At 35.6% G+C, this 24,330-nt stretch overlaps 1 protein-coding gene across 10 annotated transcripts in view; it reads left to right on the top strand.

The window, feature by feature from the left end:
- The window catches only part of PIP5K1B (phosphatidylinositol-4-phosphate 5-kinase type 1 beta), a 77,576-nt gene that overhangs the window by 19,908 nt on the left and 33,338 nt on the right, over positions 1 to 24,330 (top strand). For 7 of the 10 annotated variants that reach the window (XM_034410280.2, XM_034410279.3, XM_087886166.1 and 4 more), the window contains exons 2-5: positions 4,227 to 4,308; positions 7,356 to 7,424; positions 19,434 to 19,564; positions 22,313 to 22,430. In XM_034410280.2, the coding sequence (XP_034266171.1) occupies positions 7,356 to 7,424; positions 19,434 to 19,564; positions 22,313 to 22,430 (318 nt within the window). In that variant the 5' untranslated portion in view covers positions 4,227 to 4,308. Of the gene's footprint in view, positions 1 to 4,226; positions 4,309 to 7,355; positions 7,425 to 19,095; positions 19,177 to 19,433; positions 19,565 to 22,312; positions 22,431 to 24,330 lie in introns of all 10 variants that reach the window. The other 3 variants (XM_087886170.1, XM_087886168.1, XM_087886169.1) reach the window with 1 other exon arrangement.

Below are 24,330 nucleotides of genomic sequence, written 5' to 3'. Positions count from 1 at the left end.
ATTAAATACTTTTTGCTAACTACACTCACCAATTATTCCTACTACAGATAATTATATAAAGACTTCCTCTGGAAAAAAAGTCTTGGTCATGAATAAATAAAGAAACAAGAATATTCTTTCTATATTTAGTTATCATTCCTTTCTGCTGAAACATGAGTTTGATTATTCATATGGATTCTTTAAATACAAAAGCTTTTAATGCTCTTAATAATTCCATGTGTTTAAGCAAGAATTGTTTTATTCTGTTTGTTGGATGGCATTTAATAGGATTTCAGTTGGCATGTTATTAAATGGGTATGTGTCTGAGCAATCTGGTTCATTCCTACAACTTATAAAATGCAGAGGATTCATCCAGAACTCAACAAAACAGTCTTTCTCTATAGTTCCTTACTTTTTAGTAAATGCTTGTCTGAATAATGGCTCAAGTAGATCTTTATAAGTAGCTTTCCCCAGTCCTCTACGTTTTAATTCCTATCTATCTATCTATCTATCTATCTATCTATCTATCTATCTATCTATCTAATTAATTTATATGGCCATCATCTCATAGAAAGCGATTCTGAGTGACAACAAAACAGTAGAAATATAAAGCAGTCCTTGTTTAAAACCGTTATGTAATCATTATTAAAAAGAATTAAAAATGATAAAAACAAAATTAAGACTGGAAGAAATTAATAGGCAGAGGAATGTTAACAATAAGTCAACTATCCCACTAGTTCACCCCTTCCCAGAGTCCTCAGGCCTGTTGGCGTTGCCCCCATAATATATTTTTCTTGTTGTTTGTTTATTCTGAAGTTTATGAAAAGACTGGTTGGCATCATGCTGGGCAGCTCAAAAACTATGGCACTCCAGGAATGTCGTTTTGCTGTAATCAAAGAGGTTCTGCAAAGAAGTGACAAGACTTGGTGGACATGCATTCCAACAAAAAACTATTCTGTAGATGAAAAGGAAAACGACCCACTGTGCCGGAGGGGAAATTAAGGGATCAAATTTGGACAAAATGTACTCTTAACAATTACAGAACTCTTGTTGATTTGAGAACCAGGGTATTTCATTTGTCTTAAATGATAATGAAACTTTTAGGCTCATTTCCTTAGACATACCCAGAAGTAAAATCTTTTTTTTTAAGTGGAGCTTGATCTCTGGTGATATCATGGACTCAACCATGCTGTTTTCTTGGCAATAGCATGAACATACTTTGCTGTTTCCTCCTCCTAGTTCCTAGTTTAGGCTGCACTCTGGTGTTTCTCATTGCTTAGATTCAAGTTCTGACCAAGCCCAGTTCCACCTAGTTTTGAACTCAGGCAGGATTGGCCAAGTGCTATCCCTTTCTCATGGTAGGAGAACACTTACCAGAGGAAAATTCTATTAAATAACCTGTGACTCATTAGGTCATCCTCGTATCTAAACAGAGAAATAGAATGACCATGGGTGGGCAAAATAGCAATGGAAATGGGAACAATTTCTGACTTCCTACTGGCTTCCCCATTGATGTTGCTTGTGAGAAGCTGGTAGGGAGTGCCAGAAATCACTCCTCTTTCTTAGCTATCCTCCCTACTTTGCTGAGGGGAGGGGGAACAAAAGGAGTCATGGACTGCAATAAAATTGCACCCCCACTCCCGATTCCAGCGTGTCACTAAGGGTCCTCTCCCACCAGGGAGAAAAAAGGGCTCACCCATCGATTGTTGGTAATCTTAGCCAGCCCTACCTCAGAAGCAGGCATTTGAGTCGCTTCCTCACACTTCCCTCCCCATCCATTGCTGTGTAATTTCATATTTTAGCCTCTCTTCCAAAGCAGTCTATTGTTGCCCTAAACTTTCCAGTTTTGCCTAACTGAAAATTGCAAGCAAACACAAGTGGTTTAGTATACAGATCTTATTTGGTTTGTGATTCTTCAGATGATAATGGGAAGGGCAAATATAACTACACAAGTGTTAAATTAGGAAGCATTGGTTTTTTTTTTATTATGGCGGACTGCATGCATCATTTTTCTTTCAAGCCCTAAGTGTTTCTCTCACATAGCCATAGACACATACAGATGCGGACACACATATGTGATATTTGACCAAAAGGTTGGAGACCCCAGATTTATTTAATTCAGTTTAATTTGCAAATGTAGTTGTTCTGCTAAAGAAATCAACGCCTCCTTTACCTTGGCAATATGAATTCCCACATTAAAAAAAAAAAGAATTTTCTCCAAATAAATTGGGAATAAGCAAGCCTCTGTTACATCCCAAATATTCTTCTTGGATGGAAAGTTCAAGGCTATATTGTACTTGGTTTGGTTTAGTTATTTCAGGATAGCATTGAATTATTTTTTCTGAAGACATTTCCTTTTAAGTTGGTATGCATAGAAATATGCTTTGACAGCCAAGGGGAAAAACTGCATATAAATCCACCTCTATGTAGGCAGAGTGCAAGGATAGATGAGAGAGTCTGCTTGTTGTGTAAACAGTATGATTCTTTGATGAGCATATAAAGGCCCTTAAATGATCATAGTATGTAGAGTTTATTAAGATCCAGCATGGAAAAAATATTTTACACTGGGTATTCCCTAAGTATTAGGAATTTATTAATATCTCCCATCATGGGATATTCTGTGGAAGCACATAAAGGCAGTGTAACATGTTAAAAACTGATATTTGGCATTGGGGGGGGGGTTGTTAAGGATTTATTTAGTATCCAATACAAATGGTTATATAAAAAGAATTTCAAACCATCTTATATAATGCTTGGTCATAACATACTATTTGCTAGCTTTTCATTTAAAAAGAGCTTTATTTTCTTGGAGTATAGTTTCAGTAGTTCAATTAATTGCTTATTATATATTTCTAATCTATTACAGTGAAAAATAAATAGGATCTTATGCCACCATAAAGACTAGCTAGTATATTATAGCGTATAAAAAAATTATGTCTTAATTGGTTAAAGATACCACAAAGTTGTTTGACATTGTATTAATTAAATATAAATTATCAGAATTATATAGGATTATATAAATTAAATGTTACCATAACCAAAAATGTCCAGGTACAAGGTTATATGATTATTTTGGATAACTTTTTAAAATGTCATTATATTTATACTTATAGGAAAAAAATATTGAAAAAAGGATTTATTTTAAAGCAGCCCTGTAATTAAGCAGAGTTTTACGAAAGTTGCTTGGCACAAGGCTGACATGCAGTTCTGTCATTGGATCTTTTATTGCCTTCATCTCCTCTTTTTTATGGAGGGATGGGTATATTCAGAAACTAGAAGAAGGTCCATATACAGTGTTTTGTGGTTGAAGAGTAGTAAACCTGCAGCAGTAAATTGCTTATTTTCCCAGTTAATAGAGAAGTGGATAAAAAATATAGAACCGTTTCCATTGTTTTTGCATGCAGTCTATTTTCCTGTTGGAAGCCAGATCTCAGAAGCTTTATAGGGAAAGCTAAGATTGGACAACTGATTATAATCCTATCGGTCCTCTTTCAAAACACACTTGGTTTTGCTGTTGTAATAATATTCTGTATGTGTGTACAATGAGCCTACTATGCGAATGAGCTAACCAGCGTTATAATTCCTTTTCATGTATCTTTAAGGCAGCCTCACAAAGGTCTACGGAAATAAATTCCCCTTCAATATATTTTAGTAATGTTCTACAATGTAACATGCCTCTATTGCTTTCCCTAAATGTGTAATGGGATAGTCCTTGACCTATGACTGTAATAGAGCCTCCCCATTATATGTTGTGATGGTTATAAAACAGGTTGATCATGTGTTTGACACAACTTTATAACTTTTTTCTCAGGGATCATTAATGTGTCAGTCATAAGTGCGGACGCTGTGGTCGTTAAACAAATGCCACAATCATAAATACGATTCCGTGTTGGTTTTCAGCAAAACTCATAAAATGCGGTCATGTGCCTGCAGGATGCTGCAAATGGCCATAAATGTGACCATGTTGCTGAGCACCTGAAGTGTGGTCATGTAACCATGGGGGGGCGGGGGAAGTGGATATTGGAATTTCAAATCTAGGTCGTAAGTCTCCTTTTTCGGGTAGGTTGTAAGTCAAGCACCACCTGTAATTAGAATGATCATAAATAATGTATGAATGTAGTAACACATAAATGATTATATTTGTGTGTGTGTCTGTGTTAGGGCCCTGCTTTTGTTTCATTGCTATTCTGTATAAAAATATTTTTTAAATAATTTACCCTGGTTAACAAAGAACTTTTTTTTAACAGTGTCCTGGAAAAATTGACAGCATCAATGAAAGGGTTGATTCCCTCTCTCAACTGCAGGCTGTTCGTAACATAGCTAAGAAAGGTACATGCATTTTAATATTATTAATAACAGTATTGTTACTACTTGTTGCTATCATTAAGCCTATAGTAAGAATGGAAAAATATATTTGTGATTACAGGTAGCCTTTGATTAAATATGGTAATTAGAACCAGAATTTATGTTACAATGTAGTGGGAGTGGGATGGGCACAGACGGGAATGGCACTGTGGCATCATCTGACTGCAACTGGGCGGGCAGTTGCCCAGTTGCCCAGAGAGTGATCCACACTCACTCTACCACTTGAGCTCTTGAGGAAAAAAAAGCAGCAAGAGTGACTTATGGGGGTGACTTGTGACTTTCCTGCTGGCTTCCCCATTGACTTTGCATGAGAGAAGTTGGTAGGGAAGGTCTCAAATGACAGTGGTGTGGTCATGGGCCCTCCATCTGTTGTAAATGTGAGCCAAGTGACTGAATTGTAGTCACATGACCATGGAGACACTGCAGTGGCCACAACTTCAAGGACCTGTCATAAGTCTCTGCATTCAGCTCTATTGTAACTTCAAAGAGTCATTAAATAATTGGTTGCTAATGTATGCAGAGTCTGGGCAGTTTCTAAACATCTTGTTTTATGTTCATAAAGTTTAACATAGCTCTTTGGGTGACCAAAAGAGCAGATCAACAACCTAAATAAGAACATGCATTTTGACTAATAACATGTTCAATGTAGGCATCAGTCTGTTAACTAGCACATTTTAATTTCAAGAGTTTAGTAAAGGAATATTTATAGCATGAACTGTGAACCTCCATCTTTTAAATGTTGGTTTACAATCAGCTTGTAAAGCCAGATGAGCTATTTAATGATCTTTCTTAAATTAAGATGTTATCTATGAGAGGACATTATGCCTGTTATATAGTAACTATATCAGCTTGCAGGCCCACTCCAGCATTTTAGTGAATGCTTTTTTTTTTTAAAGAGCTGAACATTTTGAATCTAGGATAAAGAAAATGCAGTCATATTCTCTACCGGTTTATCTGTTCACCAAGATACCCTAGAAGGCTTTTCACTTTGTTTAATGAAGATTGAGACATGGCTGGTTGGGACACAGGAGACAGACTTTTCAGAAACCCATACTTACTCATGTCTTTATGACCTCCTTGCTCTTTGCTTGCCACTGAAATTTTTAAACTTTCTAATTGGTATTTATCTTGGTGGGATTACTAATATTTTTCTTTCCCTTTATTTGCTCTTTCACCTATCTCTTTTCACTGATATTTGTGCATGTTCTATGCATAAAGAAATAGGAATTGCATTAAATATCTATTGTTGGTTATATGTAATAAAAAATTCAGATGTGCTCATGACTTTTATGCCAATGCTATTGGCATTCGCAGGGAAACACCCCGAACATTAGTGGTGGGTTGCTCCCAGTTCGGACCGGTTTGCAAGAACTGGTAGTAAAATCGGCGGGAGGGTCCGCCCACTGACCCGAGCATCCCTCTACAGCTACAGAATGGGAATGATCCAGAGATCTTTTAAGGATCACTGGGAATGTTGCATATAATTTATGTATAAAAACTCATCAGATATATAGTAGAGGCTAGACACCCATCTGTCTGGGATGTTTTAATTTGAATTCCTGCACAAAGTTGAAGGGGCTGGTTTGCCTAAATAGGATGTGATTCTAGAGTTGTCCTCCATGAGATAGAAACAGATAAATACACAAGGGTATATATACTTGTATAAACTCTGAAGCCAAACAGACCTGAACAGGCCTCCAACTATGGTAGCCATATTAGGTTAGGATTATAATTCAACCATGCAATCCAGGGGGCCATTCGGGTGAGTGTAGTGACTAAAAAATATAATGGCCATCACTAATTATTAGGATAAGATAGAACTATTAGTGGAAAATCTTTCAGTGCAGATTTTTGCTTTGTCTTGTGTAAGATTCCTATAAACAATTTTTTCTATAAAGGAGCTAGCTCTTTATTATATTCCTTTGGTTGGTGGCTTTGGTTGCTCTGTTGTTGAACTCATTTGTTGGAGAGACATGGTTTGACTGTTATTACTCATGCTTCAGTAATGATCAGATTAGGAATGCATTGCTTTTAAGACTTACTTTGGCAAGTATTGGTTTGATTCGCCATTAGAGGAACCACATTATTTACTAGCACTGGCTGTCCTGAGCATATTATCAACCTGGTATTCAGAGAAGTACATTGCTATTGATTTGTTTCCAGTCTCGTTGAGGATTGATTTTAGTGTTTAAAACCTTAAAAGGACTGGGACAAATACATTTGAAGGATTACCTTTTACAACATGAATCTCCCAGCAATTAAAGTCTTTATTACAGGTTCCTTTCTTGTTCTCTTAGTTACTATCTTTCATCAGATAGTAGACTTCATCAGATGAAGTCTTTCCAGGGTTGTTATTATTGCTGTGCCTTTTAATAGCATTTAGAATATTCTGTGATGTTGTGACTATCCAGAGGTAAAATTTGGCTTAGAAATTAGGACTCCCCAAATTATTCAGGGATGCGATGACTCAGTGGCTAAGACGCTGATCAGAAGGTCAGCAGTTCAGCGGTTCGAATCCCTTGTGCTGCATAACAGAGTTACTTGTCCCAGCTTCTGCCAACCTAGCAGTTCAAAAGCACGTAAAAAATGCAAGTAGAAAAACAGGGACCACTTTGGTGGGAAGATAACAGCGCTCCGTGGGCCTTCAGTTGAGTCATGATGGCCACATGACCATGGAGACTTCTTTGGGCAGCTCTGGCTCTTCGGCTTAGAAACGGAGATGAGCACTGCCCCTAGAGCTGGAAACGACTAGCTCGCATGTGTGTGGGAACCTTTACCTTTTAAATTATCCAGAGAATGGTGAAATAATAACAAAGTCCACAAGTGTCAATCTATAAAGTCCACTATCTGGCATAGCTTAGTGGCACTACCACCTGATTATTGATTTTAGTTGTTGCTTGTACATTGATGTGTTATGTTTTATGTTTTATTTAATTTGACTGTTACCTGTCTGGAAAAGGTGAGTTAGAACACTACTAATAAAACATATTTCTACTTTTAAATCTTTTCAGATGCAGACTATAGCTGAAAATGGAGATCCCCCTTCTGAAAAACAAAATGAGGAGAAAACGTATAAAAAGGTTTGTAAAGTTTCATATCCTTTTTGAATGATTCAAAATAATTTCATTTTTTTAACAGCTTATATAGAGTGCTAGAATGGACACTCTTCTCTTTTGTGCTTTATGGTTCTTTGAACACAAGAAAAATATGTTTGGAGACATAGAAGATTGTTACTATAGAGTTATAGGCAGCAATTTGCCAGCCAGAAACCTTCTGGGACACGAGCCTCAAATCAATGCCTTTCCTCTTGCTTTCTGAAGAAAAAATTAATCACCACAAAATCACTTCTGATTCATTCTTTTCCACTCCTTCCTATTGGAAAACATTAAACACTTCTGATTTCTTCTTTTCCACTCCTTCCTATTGGAAAATATTAAGGTACTGCCAACCTTATTGGCACCAGCTGTTGAGGGATGGCTCTTTCTGATCCTGAATGCAGTAAAAAACCCAACAGTGCCATACCTGTGAGAGAGGACAAGGGAAAAAAATCACCAAGGCAGAATTGTATTTATTTGTATTTGTCTAAATTGTATTTAATGAAAATATTACTTGTTTTATATCTTACCTTTATTATTTTTATCAACAACTCAAGGCAGAAACATATCTAATACTCCTCCTTCCTCCTATTTCTTCATAACAATAACTTTCTGAGGTGAATTGGGCTGAGAGAGAATAACTGGCCCAAAGTCACCCAGCTGGCTTTCATGGCTAAGGCAGGACTAGAACTCATGGTCCCTTCGTTTCTAGCCTGATGCTTTAACCACTAGACCAAACTGGTTCTTATTGATAATAATATTAATATTAAGGGTTACTTATCAAAGGAATGTCTTTAAATTGAGGTTTAGATTGGATCTTTCACCTCAAAAAAACATTTTTATTTGGTTTCTGGTATCCCATCAAATCCTCAAATTTATGTTGGTCCATTTGACCCAAAATAAACCATTAAATTACTACTGTAAATGTTTTGCTTAGAATGTCAGTGCTATCCATTTGAAGTATTTTAGCCTACAGTTATACTCTAAAAAAGCAATATACAACCAAAAGCCAAAGTACTTCAAGGAGCTACATCATAACAGTAATTAAAATTTTAGTTTAGAGCAGCGCTGAAGAAATACAATACAAAACACTGGACTATGTCTATCTTAAATGGATGACTACATTAAATAACATTAACAACATAAAGTTCAATTCCATAGTTGCCATATAGTATATGTGTGAAGAGATGAATCAAAAACATCATTAGAAAAACATATGGCTCTTAGGCACCAAAAGTAGCCTTAAATGGTGTAGTCATGTCATGTGATATAATTACAATTGTAAAATGTGTTTTATTGTAAGAACAAAACGCCAAATTAAGCATATAAGTCAGTACATGTGGTTTAAATCTCAAAATAGTGGTCCACAAGACTCCTAATGGTGAAGTATGTTGTTCAAATATAGAGAAAATAACTTTCTATAGCATGATCAGTGGTGAAATCTAAAATTTGTTACTACTGGTTCTGTGGGCGTGGCTTGGTGGGGTAATGTGACTAGGTGGGCATGGCCAATTTGTTTTTTTTCTTCAGCAAAGAGGTTGTAAAAAATGCTTTCAAAAGGCTCTGATGATCCCAGCTGAGTTGCCTGATTGGCAGAGACTTTTTTTCTTTTAAATGCCTCTGATGATCAGGCAACTCAGCTTGGATCGTCAGAGGCATTTAAAACAAAAAAAGGATTTTTTTCTTTTAAAAGTCTTTTGTTGATCAGTAATTTTTGTAACTCTTTTATCGTTTAAATATTTTTCTGTAAGTCCATTCTGCACCTCCTCTTTAGCATATAATTTAGTATAATAGTCCACAAAAGCTTCTTTAATTAATTTTTGTTGAAAGATTTCTTTCCCTCCAATATCAATACTATCAATAGTCCGTATACTTTGTTTTTTCCTCAATGTGTAAGCCAACCATCTGCCTGGTTTATTAGCGTTACAAAATGTGTTATGCTTCGCATATTGTAAGTTTGTTGCAACTTATTCCGCCATAAGCATTTGAAATTGGTCTTTCAAAAGTTTTATAGCACTACGTATTCTTTCATCTGTTGGATTTTTAATAAGTAACTGTTCTTTATTCTTTATTTCTATTTCCAGTTCAGATCTTTTCTTTTGTCGGAACAGTCTATGTTTAGAGTTCATGTAGATAAGTACCCCTCTCATATAAGCTTTACTTGCATCCCACACAATTTCAATTGGGGTACCTTTATTCAAATTTATTTCAAAAAATTCTTTCAAATGCTTTTTAAGTTCTGTTATATTTTTTTCATATCTAAACAAATTCTCATTTAATTTCCAAGAACGTCTCTCAACCTTGTCCATCTCAATTTCTATCCATACTGGGCTATGGTCAGTCAAAGTTCTTGGAAAAATCTTTGTTCTTTTTGTCTTAACAAGTAAATCATCTGTCAACAAAATAAAGTCAATCCTAGAGAAGGATCTGTGTCTGTCAGAAAAAAAAGTATAGTCCAGTTCTTTTGGATTATGTATTCTCCAAACATCTTTTAGTTCCATATCTTCTTTCATGTCAAAAAAGGTCTGTGGTAATCTGATTCTAGACTTTGCCAAACTCTTTTTATCTAATTTAGAATCGATTACTCCATTCCAGTCTCCCATAATTAAAATAGATCTGTAATCCCATTGCAATATTTTAGTATGTAACATCTTATAGAAATAGTCCTGTTGTTGATTGGGAGCATAAATCCCAATCAGAAGAATTTGGCCATTTGCGGTAGACAATTCAATTGCTACAAACCTACCATCTTCATCTGTTTCTATAACTTTAGCTGTTAACTTTTTATTTACATAAATTACCACACCATTCTTTTTTTGCGAAGTTGAAGATATAAAATGTGTTCCTAGTTTGGAGTTTATCAAATATTTTTGATCTTGAGTTGTGATACGCGTTTCTTGTAAACAAATTATATCATTATTAAATTGTTTCAAATATGTAAATAATTTCTTCCTTTTCTGTGCTGAATTCAACCCATTAACATTCCAGGATAAACACTTAAGCATCATCAGCCTCTTTCTGGAGCAAAGAGCAAAATAATTGAAGATCATCCGAAAGCTTCGATCTTGCTCCTCCCATAGCTCCAATCTCTTGTGCAGTACTCTTATCTGCCTCCTTGTCTTGTCTTTCCTGTTGTTGTTGTTGCTTTTGTTTAAGTAACTTAGCTTGAGCTCGAGTTATACGTTGATCCTTAACTTCAATCATCCGAACCGGGTCCAAGATTGGAGAAGATTCCAGCAAGGGCTCATCCAGAAAACCTCCTTCTGCACCTTGCACTTCTTCTAGTTCCTGCTTAGACTGTTCTTGCAGTTCTCGTTGAGGTTGCTTCTCTTCACTCTCTTTAATCTCCAAAACTGTAGATGTACGTGGAGATGGTGTTCTTTCCTTGAGAATAGTAGTGTAGAAGTGCTGTGCCTTCTCCACGGTATTCAAACGGTATCTTTCTCCCTTGTATCTGAAAATTATGCCAACTGGTGCGTCCCACCGGAAAGGTATCTGTAAATTTTGCAATTCCTTAACGAGAAAACCAAATTCTTTTCTAGCTTTCAGCATTTTAGGAGGTAATTCTTTATAAATTCCAATTCGTGAGCCCCCCACTTGTACGGAAGTGTAAAAGGATTTTTGCAGGATATCATTTCTTATTTCTCTATCTGTAAAATATATGACTACATCTCTAGGTAATTGTCTTTGTCTGGCCACCCAAGAGTTCACTCTGTAAATTTTGTCTATTTTGTGAAAAACCACATCTGGATTAACTTGTAAAATCTTAGCCAGGGCCTCAGAACAGACTTGTCTCAAATCCTGTCTTTCCTCCTCTCGAATTCCTCGAAGCCGTATAGCAAACTCCATTGCCCTGAATTGTATCATGACAATCTCGTCTTCAACTCTCTGCATTTTATTGTCAACATCAGCAATTTTATAATCATTGTCTTTCATTTTAACATTAACTTCTGATTTAAATTCTTCAACTTTAAAATCAACTTTCCCAATAAATTCTGCCAGGCCAGATGCCACTTCTGATATTTTTTTGGTCACCTTGTTTTGATTCTGTTTCACCATATCTTTAACTTCATTAATTTCCTGCATAAATTCCTGGTGTGATTTTTGAAGTTTATCATCTATCCCTTGATGTGATTTTTGAAGTTTATCATCTATCTCCTGTTGAGATTTTTGAAATTTATCATCCAAAGTTTTAGAAATAAATTCTTTTAAATCTCCCACATCAAATTCTTTTTTCTGAGTCTGTAACTGCTGAGCAGGGGGAAGTTGCGTTTCATGTTTATGTGTGGGGGATCCCCCCCCCCTGTTGCCTTCCCTTCCTGCTTCTTTGAAGCCATCCTGCCACGTGATCTAGTTTTTCTAAAGAGGGAAGTTCCTTTTCCTTTCCCTCCTGCACAAAGACTTCTAAAAAAGTCCCCCAGATTTGATCAAATAAAGGTTGAAGTAAAGCAAAGTCACATTTTGAAAGGGAGAAATTTTCCAATTGTTTCTCTTATAACAAGCAAGGCAACTTTGTAGCAACTTGGAAACTTTGTAACAAAGCAAAGCAAAATAACTTCACCAATCCACACTCGCTGGCTCGTTAACTCTGAGGCTAAACGCCATGTTTTTTCTAAGCACTTTCACTCATTCGCGTTTTCTCAGATTGAAAAGTCAACAAAGCGCTGATACTTGCGTTTCCAAGATTCAGGATTCAGATAGTTTCACTGTTGATTAAAGCTGGTTCTTTCGCTTTAAGTTTCCTGCAGCCGGCTTGTTCTGCAAAGGCAGAATCGTCCCACGTTGCCCGGAGTTTCAGCAGGTTGGGAGGGAGCCACGCCTGTTCTCTCCCCAGAAACTTCCCTGGGGGGTTACAGGGGCTCGACCTGTGCCCTGCGATCTCTCCTTCTTCAATCCTATGGATTTAGAAGTTTTCGAGCCGCTTCCTCGTCTCGGAGCGGTTCTACGGGCGGCGGGGCTGGCGGAGCTTCAAAGGGCGCCGCCATCGCCGAAGACAGGGAAACCGGAACCTTTTAAAAGTCTTTGATGATCCCAGCTGAGCCGCGCGATCATCAGAGGCTTTTTTTTTTTACTTTTAAAAGCATTTTTTCGGCGGAAGAGGTTGTAGAAAAAATGCTTTTAAAAGTAAAAAAAAAAGCCTCTGATGATTGTGCGGCTCAGCTGGGCATGGGGGGATGGGTGGGCAGGGATTTTTGCTACCGCTTCTCCGAACCACCCGCCTCCATCGCTACTGGATCAGGTGATCCGGTCCGAACTGGGAGCATTTCACCCCTGAACATGATAATAATTGATGAAGAATGAGTGTTATTCTATTCTTATGATTGATTCATTGATTGATTGATCAAGTTTATATGGCTGTCCATCTTACCAAGGCAACTCTGGGTAGTACATGATAATAGGTAAAAATATAAAAACAGTGTATACAAATTTTAAAAACCTGTTAAAAAATATACTAAAAAACTCAAAATACAATCAAAGCAGAGGGAGAAAAAGAAATGGACCCCTCAACAATGGAGCTATCTTGCCAAGGGTCAGGTTCCATAGGAGCCCCAGGCCTAGTCTCATAACCAGGTATTGAGGGCCTTTTGGAATGTCAGATGGGATGTGGCCAATCTAATTTCAGGGGGAGGGGAATGTTTCATAAGGCGGGCACCACGGCAAAGAAGGCACATCTCCCTGGGATCCACCAAATGTAGATCCCTGGTCAATGGTATCCACAGCACGCCTTCTCTGCCAGATCTGATGGGGAAAGCTGATGGTAAGTGGGGGAAAGGTAGCCTGGTTCCTCAGATAGCCTGGTCCCACCCCATGAAGGATTTTAAAGGTTAAAACCAGCAACTTTTTGAGCCCTGGTGGCGCAGCAGACTAAAGCACTATTATTAACACCAGCTGCCTGCAATTACTGCAAGTTCAAATCTAACCAGGCTCAAGGTTGACTCAGCCTTCCATCCTTTCTGAGGTAGGTAAAATGAGGACCCAGATTGTGGGGGCAATAAACTGACTTTGTATAAATATACAATGCCGTTTCTGTGCTGTACCCAGGCCTGAAACTGGACTGGAACGGGTCTAGATAGACAGCATCATCCAGGTGCTGGGGAAGCTGTCGCGCAACCACACTCTCAACAATCTTCGACACAAAGCGAAGATTGGAGACTGGATGGTAATTCGCCAAAACAGCCGGATCCAGAGAAGGCTTCTTGAGGAGGGGCCTCACCACTGCCTCTTTCAAGGCAGAAGGCAAGAAACCCTCACTCAACAAAGCATTAATGATCCTCTGGAGCCAGCCTTGTGTAACTTCCCGGGAAGCCAGCACCAACCAGGAAGGACACGGGTCCAATAAACTAAGCCTCCCTAGAATCCTGTCCATGTCCTCGGGAGCCACAGGGTCAAACTCCTCCCAGATAATATTCTCAAGACCCGCCTCCATCATCCCATCTGGATCCACCCAGTCAGAGTCCAAGCCTTCCTGAATTTGAGCGATTTTGTTATGCAGATACTGCGCAAAATCTTCAGCTCAACCCTGCTCAAATGGCTCTTTGAGTGTTTAAGGTTGCAGATGCCTGCTCTATATCATTGTGACATGGAGAAATTTTTGAAAACAAATCTCAATACAGTAGAACTCTGGTCACGACCATAATTCGTTCCATAACTTTGGTCACAAACCAATTTGGTCATTACCCGAACCTAATTTTGGAAATTTGGCGCTTACAAAAAAAATGGCGCGGAAGGGGAAATCGGCTATGGGGGAAAATAATTGTGAATTTTTTGGTCAGAAGCTGATTTGGTCGTGGTCAGAAGCATTTGTGACCAGAGGTTCTACTGAATATTGGAATATTTGAAACATGGGATAAAATAATTATTTCATCCTATGTTGTTTCAAATATTCCAATATTTGTTTTTAGTTTTTAATTATTCAAGAATATTCTATTATAAGCTCAAATAACTTATAACATTCTGTCCTCCAAACCTAAAATTTTGCTCTCTTCCATTGATTTGTTCACATTTGTTCCCGATTAATAACTATTTAAAGTTCATTCTAAGCTTCTTGAATGATTTGGCTCTCCTAATTCTATCATAGTCTTGAGGCAGCAGCTCATGTCTAGTGATGTATATTTTTGGCTTACTGTTAATTTAACAGCGAGAGCTATTTCTAGGCTTAAGAGAATGAAGTCTTCTTCTGAAGAGATCTCCCTTTCATTACTGCTAATATTGCACTGTTGCAGCATACCCCACAGTTCAGCAAATATGATGCAGTTGCTCACTCTTGTATGGAAGCTAATATTTGTTTAATCAAGTCTGTATTTACTCTGTAAAGTTTAAGGTGGTTAGGAAGAGGTAATTACTTGGAAGTTGGAGTTCTGTAAACTAAAACTAATGCACTGAGCCAGTTTGTAGATTGTTTTCTAGAAAACCTGCAGGGAAAACCCCTCTGAATAATTAGGAAAGAAATTGATCTTAGCTCTTTTTTCCCCAGATTTTCTTTTCAATCCTCAAAAAGAATTTTTGACCTAATTTTTCAGGGCTTCTGTCCCCAGAGTTACTGTATATTAATGAATATGCAGGCTTCTGAACTTTGAAGTAAAATATGCATCTGAATTTTCACCTTTAAAAACAGCTGACTAATTTTAAAGTGAGTTGGAATATCAGTATGCAAACCTAAGAGACAAAACAGTTTGGTTCACACAAAATTTTGAGCACGTGTAAATCTGTTGCTTTTTCTTTTCTGTGTTTTAAGTTATTATAATTGTTTTTTATTTTTAATGATTGCAATAAATTACTTGCTTGCAATACACAAAATAAAGGGCATTAAAGAATTAAGATTCCTCAATCTTAATTCTTTTTTATAAAAACCTGTTTTATAAAAACTAATAAAAACTTACATCTATTTTAAGATTATTCCTTTTTCTTAAATGATCCGTTCTCAGCTATAACACTTTCTAAGTGGTTGCTTATGCTTTAGCATTGTTCTTTTTGATTTATATAAATTTTATAAATTCTGTAGTAATACTCACGAGCAGTAACTGCATCATTTACAGAGGCTTTGTTCTATTTTGAGAATACTTGATGTATGAAAACAGGAAGGACTCATGGTACTTTTAAATTTTTGATTTGACATTTAGTCATCCATAAAATAAAACATAATTATACAAAAACACATGAGATCTTTTAGCATTTTCCATGCACTGTACTTTAGGAATAATAACAGTCACTGCTCATTGTGTTAACGGATGCAGTTTATTGATTTGGGAAGTCAATCTAAATCCATCAGGTACAAGATGATAGTTTTAAATTTAAAAATTATTTATTTAAGACATTTGTATAGATAGATAACTCTATCTCAAACCAAATTCTGGGTGATTTACAATCCAGAATTTAAAAAATCTATAGACAACAAAATCCAGAAACAATAAACAATTGTTAATTTATGTTCCAATAAATTAAGCTCAATAATTTAAGACATGATCCTTTGAAATAAGTTTGCCTAATAAGATATAGTCCCCTCTGCATGTTACTAAAGATTTAAGGGGAGGATTTTTCTAAAATATAAGCTCAGTATAGAAGAACCTGGCTTGTCTTCTTGGGTTTCTTTGTTACCTTATGAATAAAAATGAAATGTCCACTAACATTTATGACTTCCTGTCATAAATAATGCTTACCAGCCTTAATAATCACATTGTAAAGCTTGTTAGTTTAGCAATTTCATAATTGAGACCAGGGGTGAAATGCTACCGGTTCGGACTGGTTCACCCAAACCAGTAGTAATAAAAACTACCGGTTCAGGAAAACTGGTAGTAAAAAAATGCTACCGGTTCAGATGAACTGGTATTTCCGACGATCAGCTATGCCGTGTGATTTATATTCAAAATAGTGTGGCACAGATGTCCCCCCCCCCGCTGTTCTACTTACCTTAGTAAAGACTTCTTAAGCCTCCTTTTTCAGCGCTGCGCGGTAGCACCTGCGGTGCGCATGCTCGCGAAGCACGCATGTGCGTGCGCAGCAAACCAGTAACCGACTTTGGAGCATTTCAGCATTGATTGACACACTATGTTCTGTAATTGCTGACGTATAAGTCCATCCACAGATAAGCCAACTCTAGAATTTTTAACCAAAATACTATAGAAAAAGATGTATTACCTGCAGAGAAGCTGACCTGCATTTTTCATGATATTTTGGTTTAAATTTTGAGAATCTCTTGATGGGCTTACATGCAAATATATATTGCAAATACAGGGATTTTTGAAAAGTATTACTGTATCAATATACATTATTATATTAATAAAATCACAGAGAAACCCATCCATGGAAACATTGAACCTCTTTTTTTGGAGAGAGGAGTGCATGTGCATGTTGGCACCTAAAATTCTTGGCTTATCCATGATACGGTATTTCCAAACTGAATTAACTTCTCTGGTCTATCACACCAAATTATGTAACTTTGGTTAAATGGTTTGCACAAAATTATTATCATCATGATGTCTAGTTTGCATACATATTCCATTGCAGGTGAATTAAATTGCAAAGATTTATAAATCTTTAGAAAAGCAAGTAAGATTGTATGATCTGCCTATCTATATAAAACAAATCTTTGGAGGCAAATCCTCTACTATCACATATGGTGGTATCTTTTTTGTGCAAATTAGAGATATAGGAAATTTGTCTAATTAGTTCAAGAGTTAATTTGTTTTGGCTCCTCTTATTTGACTCTTTGTTTTCTTTGATTGGTAACTGGTTTCAGAGAAAGAAGCCTTAGGCTCCAAGCTGGTCTGGATTTTATGTGACATCCAATTTCAGTAAAAAAATGCTGACACATCTTGGACTAGAATTTCAAGAGTTGACACACATGTAGAAAGTCTTTAATTGATATTGTTTCAAAGGTCACATGATGGTTACTTACATTTAGGATGACAAGCAAGCATAGATTTGAGGATTAATTCCTTACTTTATTTCCAGTTTTGCTGCTTCTATATTTTTAGATAGAAATAGTTTGCAAGTTCAGATTCAGTGGTCACTGATTTTTTATAATTAAAAGACAAATTGCATACAAACACTTCCAGTCAAAGGCCCCACTTAGTATAACTACTCTTTTGTTGCTTCATTAGATGAACAAAACTCTTATGCATTTTATGAAACCATCTATAATCCACTTAAGGTGTCTTTGTAATTTATCGTAAGAATGCAGAGATATCTGCTTATTTCATGAAGAGTGGATTCTTTTTTCCACTTAGTATAACTATTGAATAAGAACATGTTTGAGTTGATACTGTGGAGGTTCTTACCCAAATGAAGCAAAATGTGTTGATTTGAACAAAATGAAGGAGTGTAATGCAGTAGAATGTATTGTCTATTTCATATTATCATGCCATTCACAGGCTGAGATTGTGTGATTTATAAAATTGGACAGTATATTAAAAAAAAAAATCTACTCTGCCACTTGAAATACTGAATCTCACCAATTAAGTCTCTGCAACCAGGATGTAATAGAAGCTTTAAGCAGCAGTTGATAGCTTAAAACTTCTGCCTTTTGTTTCTTATAAAAGTTCAATAAAATCAGACTAGACTGAGAAAAAAAAAGAAGGAAATGCCTAGTCCTTTCATTTGGGCTTCTGACTATGTGTTTCTAGAGTTTATGACTCCGGGCTGCCAGAAGTCCTTTACAATCTAATTAAGTGTATAATTTTAATTTTGTTGACTGTAGATGGAGAAGACACTTCCAGATGCTTGTCATATTAGCTTCAAAAATTTATAATAAAACCAGATTGATTCTATATTAGTCTGAATAATTAGACTGCTGAAGAACATACGCATTCATCTAGTAAATAACATATTTGTAATCTGTCTACCATTGAGAGTTTTCTACGGATAAATATTTTTTCAGAAGTCCCAAAGGTGCTTTTTCAAAAGGCAACTGGACTTTCTACCAGAAAGTCTAGTTGCCTCTTGAAAAAGCACCTTTGTGACAGCCATCTCACTCAGAGATGACTGAGAATCTCCATTGACATTTTTTTTCATAAGAATTCTGCCTTATCTCTCTTTTTCAAAAGCTATCATCATCACATTCTTAATAGCATCGCAGTTTGAAATTTAGACATGAAAAAAACAAATTTTATATATTGATTTTCCTATATATTGATTTTTTTTACTCACAGAAACACAATAACTGGCTGTTTTTCTTTTCCCCTGAGTATTTCCTTTCCTGGCCCATTAACTACAATGTTCAATTGGACCCTCCGTACTGTTTCACTGTAGCATTTTAGCCCAGGAACTATTTACTTTCTTTACCAGTTATCCAGCCACTATAGTTGTGGTAATAATTGGCTTACACAGAGGACAGTGATGCCCTGTCAGCTGATTCTTTCCATTAGAAACTCAAGTTCATTCTTCTGCTTTGCCCGTTCCTCTGTGGCTGCATAACATCATGGCTGTGAGCATCTTCCTAAACTACAGGCTCTGAGCTCCCCGCAAATGGGCAAGAAAGGGGAGAAAGGGAACAAAAAGGAAAGTAGAGGAAGAAGTTAGGAGCATGATAATTGGAAAAATGAGGTTCTCCTTTTTTTGCTTTTTTTCATCTCCTGCTTAAATTATATAATGATTTATGGGAGCTGTTAGAATTCCAGAGCACTTGGAAGATTTCCAGAGTTCTTCCTTTCTGTTGTAGACCATCTGCTGTGAAAAGGGAGAGTGCAGGCAGAGGAATGCTCATTTTTGCCCCCCCTCTCACTACTAGGCAGCTTTTGAGGTATGAACTTTCTTTTCATACAGTATGTGACCTATGAGTTTCAAATAATGCTTCTTTTAATCTTTCTGGTAGACTTGTATGATGTACTGAGATCATTTGTCTCAAAATCTGAGAAATGCTCTTGGAGGAATCAACTTGTTTTTTAGGTAGAGGAAACCAGGACTTTGAAATATTCTTAGAATGTAGAAGATTACAAAACAAAAAACCATGTGTTGCAAGATGACAATTTTAAACATAATATATATTTGTTTTTGCAGACTGCATCTTCAGCTATCAAAGGTGCCATACAATTGGGAATAGGATACACAGTGGGCAACCTTACATCTAAACCAGACAGAGATGTACTTATGCAAGATTTCTATGTAGTTGAAAGTGTGTTTCTTCCCAGGTAAAGGATGAGTTATGATTATTTTTTATTTCCTTGAATATTATTTACCAGATTTGTTGATTAATTCTAGTGATAACCAGTCTTCCTTCAAAATTGTTAATACATGTTTCTTGTACTCACCTCACTTTAAAAAACAATCAAAAGAAAACTTGTGAGATTTGGTTGAAATTCTCCTGGGCCTATATAAATCTTTGTAGGTCCATTTGAACAATTTTGTATTATTTTGTTAGATCATGTCCAGAATAAATTGAAATTTATTCTTAAACTTTAGAATGTGTTATGCATTAATTCCAGACAAGGCTTTTTTATAAGTATTCTATTTATAATAATTGATAAAAGAATTTAAGTCATGTACGATTAAAATATACTCTGAGTAATAAGTTTTTTTATTTGACAGGTTTATCACACTGATATTATACGTATGCATGTAGAGTTTCATTTTTGCTTTTCTAAATAGTCAGCATTTTAATAGGAAGAGTTACAGAGGATATTAAAGGAGAGCAGAAAATAAACCGTTTCAATGCTGTCTTATTATATTTGGAGGAAATGATGGGTGTTTTATGATGTGAAGTATCTACATGAAAAGATAACAAAATGATATTTTTCTAAAGTCTATACAAACCCAAATTTCTAGTCAGTTCTTCTTGTATTTAAGGAAGCTCTATCTCAGTGCATATTTGAGGAGAGTACATTATTACATATTATTTAGATTTTTCAATTAACATGTTAATACTAAAACCTGTTGTATAATACCAAAGAAAATGTAATGAAGGTTTCAACTAAATGTCATATAACAGTATAGATATTTAGCACATCAACTGACAGTCATTATAACATAAGAGCATGGCTTAATACTTAATATATTTTTAAGTGATTGTTCTTCTTCATGGAGAAGGGATGCAGATTAATTCAGAAGTTGGTTTTATCTCCTGTTTGAAGAAAATAGGCAAAAACTAGCAACATAAGAAATAAAATCTTTATAATAAAAGATGAAATTACACTTTGGAGATTCAAATTGCATTCAGTGTTCTCTTGAAAAGCCTTTTCCAAGCAGAGTTTGATAAATAGTAATTTTTGAAATCTGTCACCTGCAGATATAAAAAATTCAACAGCTCAAATAACTTAAAATAATGATTGTCAATGCAGAGACATCTGGATTTCCTGAGGAAAGTAACATTAAATTACAAGAGTTAATCATAAAAATACAATGTGTTTCACATTTTGTACCTTTGAGGCGATTTATAAAAGTTTAATTAATCACTTTATTTTGAAGTCATTCTGTTTTAAAACTGAACCCAGCAAATAGCTAAAAATGCTTATTCTCTCAGTCCTTTGCTCAAAGACTGCAACCTTCCCTTTATAAATGTCTTTTGCTTGGCAAGAGAATATAATTACTGTTAATGTTCTAGGAAGGTAGTACAGTACAGTCTTGCAGGTTTCTTGATGTCAGAATTCAAACCTAAGGTGATCTTGGGGACTGACACTTGGATTTGCTGAGTTTCTGGGTATAAGAGTTTATTATTCTAAATGCAACGTTTAGAACAAAAAGTAGGGTTTCAGAACAGTTCAGAGAAGCAATTAGATCTTTTAAGACATCTTTTAATATGTTACATAACAAGCTAAACTAGAATGTGATTTGTTTGCTCTTGACTTTCTGGGATTTTTGAGTCTACTTGCTTAAAAAGAAACATAACAAGAAGCCACACATAACATAATGTAACCTAGCACAGCACATAAATGAGGCTGCATTAATAGTGTAATGTATGACTCTTTGCAGAGTTTTTCTACAGCATTTGTATCATGCAGTTTAAATTTATGGTTTTTATTGCTAGGTTTTCCTGAGTTTTGAACCTTTAAACAAATTTGTACTGACAATCCTTGTTCACTTAAATAGTTAACGTTTTCTTCTGTAATGTCAGTAAAAGCTAGAAATGGTAAATAGTTTTATCCAGAAAAAAATATATCTTAACTGAAAACTTCAGAACTTCACTTGGCTACATGAAGAATGGCTCAACTAGGTTGCTTTGCTACCTGTGTGCTAAGGAAAAATGCATATGAAGTTTAAAAGTTGCCATTTTGAAAAGTTAAATTATAATTACATGGCAACTTTTGGGAAGGCTTTGGAAGCCACACTGTTGGCCTTGAAAGGACATGGACTGTGGTTAGAAATTATAGTTTGTGAAATCTTATTATATAGTTCAATTCTTCTCAGGCAGAACAGAAAAGATGCTTTAAAATAGAAGAAAATAATCTGTTAAAACATTAAGCAATTAAAGAGTAAAAATCAAAAACTATGAAAGAACAGAATGAAAAATAAATTCAATTTGATCTTTTCAAGACATTTTAGTAACATATTGATATGGTTGAAAAAGGGCTGTTCTTCTTTTATGCTTCAAACTTCTAATCTGTATAAATTTTAATGAAGTACGTAAAGTATTTTACTGAGAAATGTTATTGGGATGCTGATGTTAATAATTAGCATTTGATGAAGATGTTAGTTGCCTGAAACACAGTATAATCCTGTACATCTTTAAAGGCATTGATTTTCTTCAAGAATAATATTAGAAGAAAAGGAGCCAAAACCATTGATTGATTGATTGATCTTCATATTCTGTTACATTAATTCATTCTTCAGTCAACAATAGAGTTTGAAAAGGCTCCTATTTTTTAGTAAAATTCAAGTTAAGATGTATATACTGTAAATGCATATGTATAGACATAATATTTTAAATTTCTCTTTCAACTCAGTGAAGGAAGCAATCTGACTCCGGCTCATCATTATCCAGACTTTAGATTTAAGACCTACGCTCCTCTAGCTTTCCGTTACTTCAGAGAACTTTTTGGTATTAAGCCTGATGACTACTTGGTAAGACTTATTCCTTCTTTTTCCGCACAGAATATAGTTAACTTTGATTTGTGATTGGATTGAGCAGTGCATCTGACATTATAGTGAAGATAATTATTCAATATTATTTGCTTTGATTCACACCAAATTCCACTCATCGGTGTATCTATTTTTAATGGAGAAAGGGTAGCAACAATTATTTTAAAGATAGTCTATAACAAATTGGGTTATAGACCCCTACATTATTAAGACATTCTGAAGTGCATAGAGTTGTTAGTTAACCATTTCCATTTTCAGCTTTTAATTGCTTGTCCTAAAATTTGATTTATTAATTGACAGTTCACCAACTGAGATGTGGCTGCTACTCAAGTCATTATTTCTACTAGAAATACTATAATTGAATTTAAATACCCCTGTGGGTTTTGCTGATTGAATTTTAGTGAAGACATGTAATTCGTTAATTTCCTTATAATTGTCTAACAACATGTATAAATACATGTTTCCTTAGGGAAACATAACCATTATATAGAAAATTAAGAAACCTATAGAACAGTGTTGGCAAATCTGCCGAAACTGGAGTGCATGTGCGTGTGTGCATGCGCACCGTCCACCTGGTCTTCCGGTTTCTGGCACACATACATGTGCAAAGACCAGCTGGCCAGCGCACCGGAACCCGGGAGAGCAACGGGCGATGGCTCTGCATGTCACTTCTGGCACGTGTGCCATAGGTTCACCATCATGGCTATAGAATGTTCTTTCAAACATGCACAGAGCAAAATGTAACACTGAGTGAACCATGGGAACTGCTGCCATAAGATCCCTATTGAATGCTTGTTCTGAATAGTTAGAAGAGCTGTAGTATATTTCAGTTTTGCATTGTGTTTGCAGCTCAGTGTAGCGTCCAACTTTTCTCTTTTATACTTAATGTGGCACTTAATAAATAGTGTAGCATAACATTCAAAACTCGTCAAAATGATAAAAAAGTTGTTTCATTGCCAGTAAGTTACTGCTGGCAAAACCTCTGAATCTCACCTTTCCCAAGTCATTTCACCTTTTTTAAATATAGTTTTCAATAGAATTAAAATGTAATGCATCATTAAGTAACATAAATATACTTTGTTAAGTGCATTAATAGGTAAAACAAACACATCTATGTTGCAGTGCTGAAACATAATTTAATAGGGTGTGACAAGCAGGAAAGAGGCTTTAAAGTGCTGATCTTACATATTCCTCTTTTTCTTTTTGTCTTCCTATGTAACCAGTAGGAAGAACAAAGTTTAATTAACTTTTAGCTATACCATATGCCAAATTTGTAAGTATATATAACTGAAGAATTTCACTTTTTAAAAAAATCTAGACTGTTCAGCCAATAACAAAACTTTCTTCTCGACGTCTTCAGGGGCAGTTCATGATTTATTTTTCATCATGATTCTTGCTAGAAATCTGCCAAAATAAGATTCCCCTTAATTGAGGTTTTAGTTGTGTCAGAAGAATCAGTGAACAACCGTGCAATATCAATATGTGTTCATTTTTTTAGAGCACAGTGCAAAAAAAAAAAAAAGTAATATTTATTCAATCTGGAATAAAAATCAGTGCTTAAGCAACATTGATGGCCGTATCTGAGCCTCAACAATTCTATTCTCAAGAAAATTTTCTCAAAACATAAAATACACCAGGTGCACCCTTTATATATTGACTGTAGAATTTAATTTTTGATGACATCTTTTGACTTCTCATTGTGCTTTCCTTTTTAATCTGCCCTTAAGTTCTCTTTAACTTTTCATAAATTGTGTACACCTGGGAATATGTAGTTTATTAAAGAGACAATATTTCATATAGAAACATTATCTTGTGAGAAGCTGACTTCTTCCTGACTTCAGTTTATCAGTTCTTCAGATAAAAGAGCTATAATGAAGTTTTC

This window comes from Pantherophis guttatus, chromosome 2, assembly GCF_059756535.1.
Source record: "Pantherophis guttatus breed Tessera chromosome 2, ASM5975653v1, whole genome shotgun sequence".
In the NCBI taxonomy this organism is placed as follows: Eukaryota; Metazoa; Chordata; class Lepidosauria; order Squamata; family Colubridae; genus Pantherophis; species Pantherophis guttatus.
The sequence above is the reverse complement of the archived record's forward strand: the minus strand, read 5'-3'. Positions and strand labels throughout refer to the sequence as shown.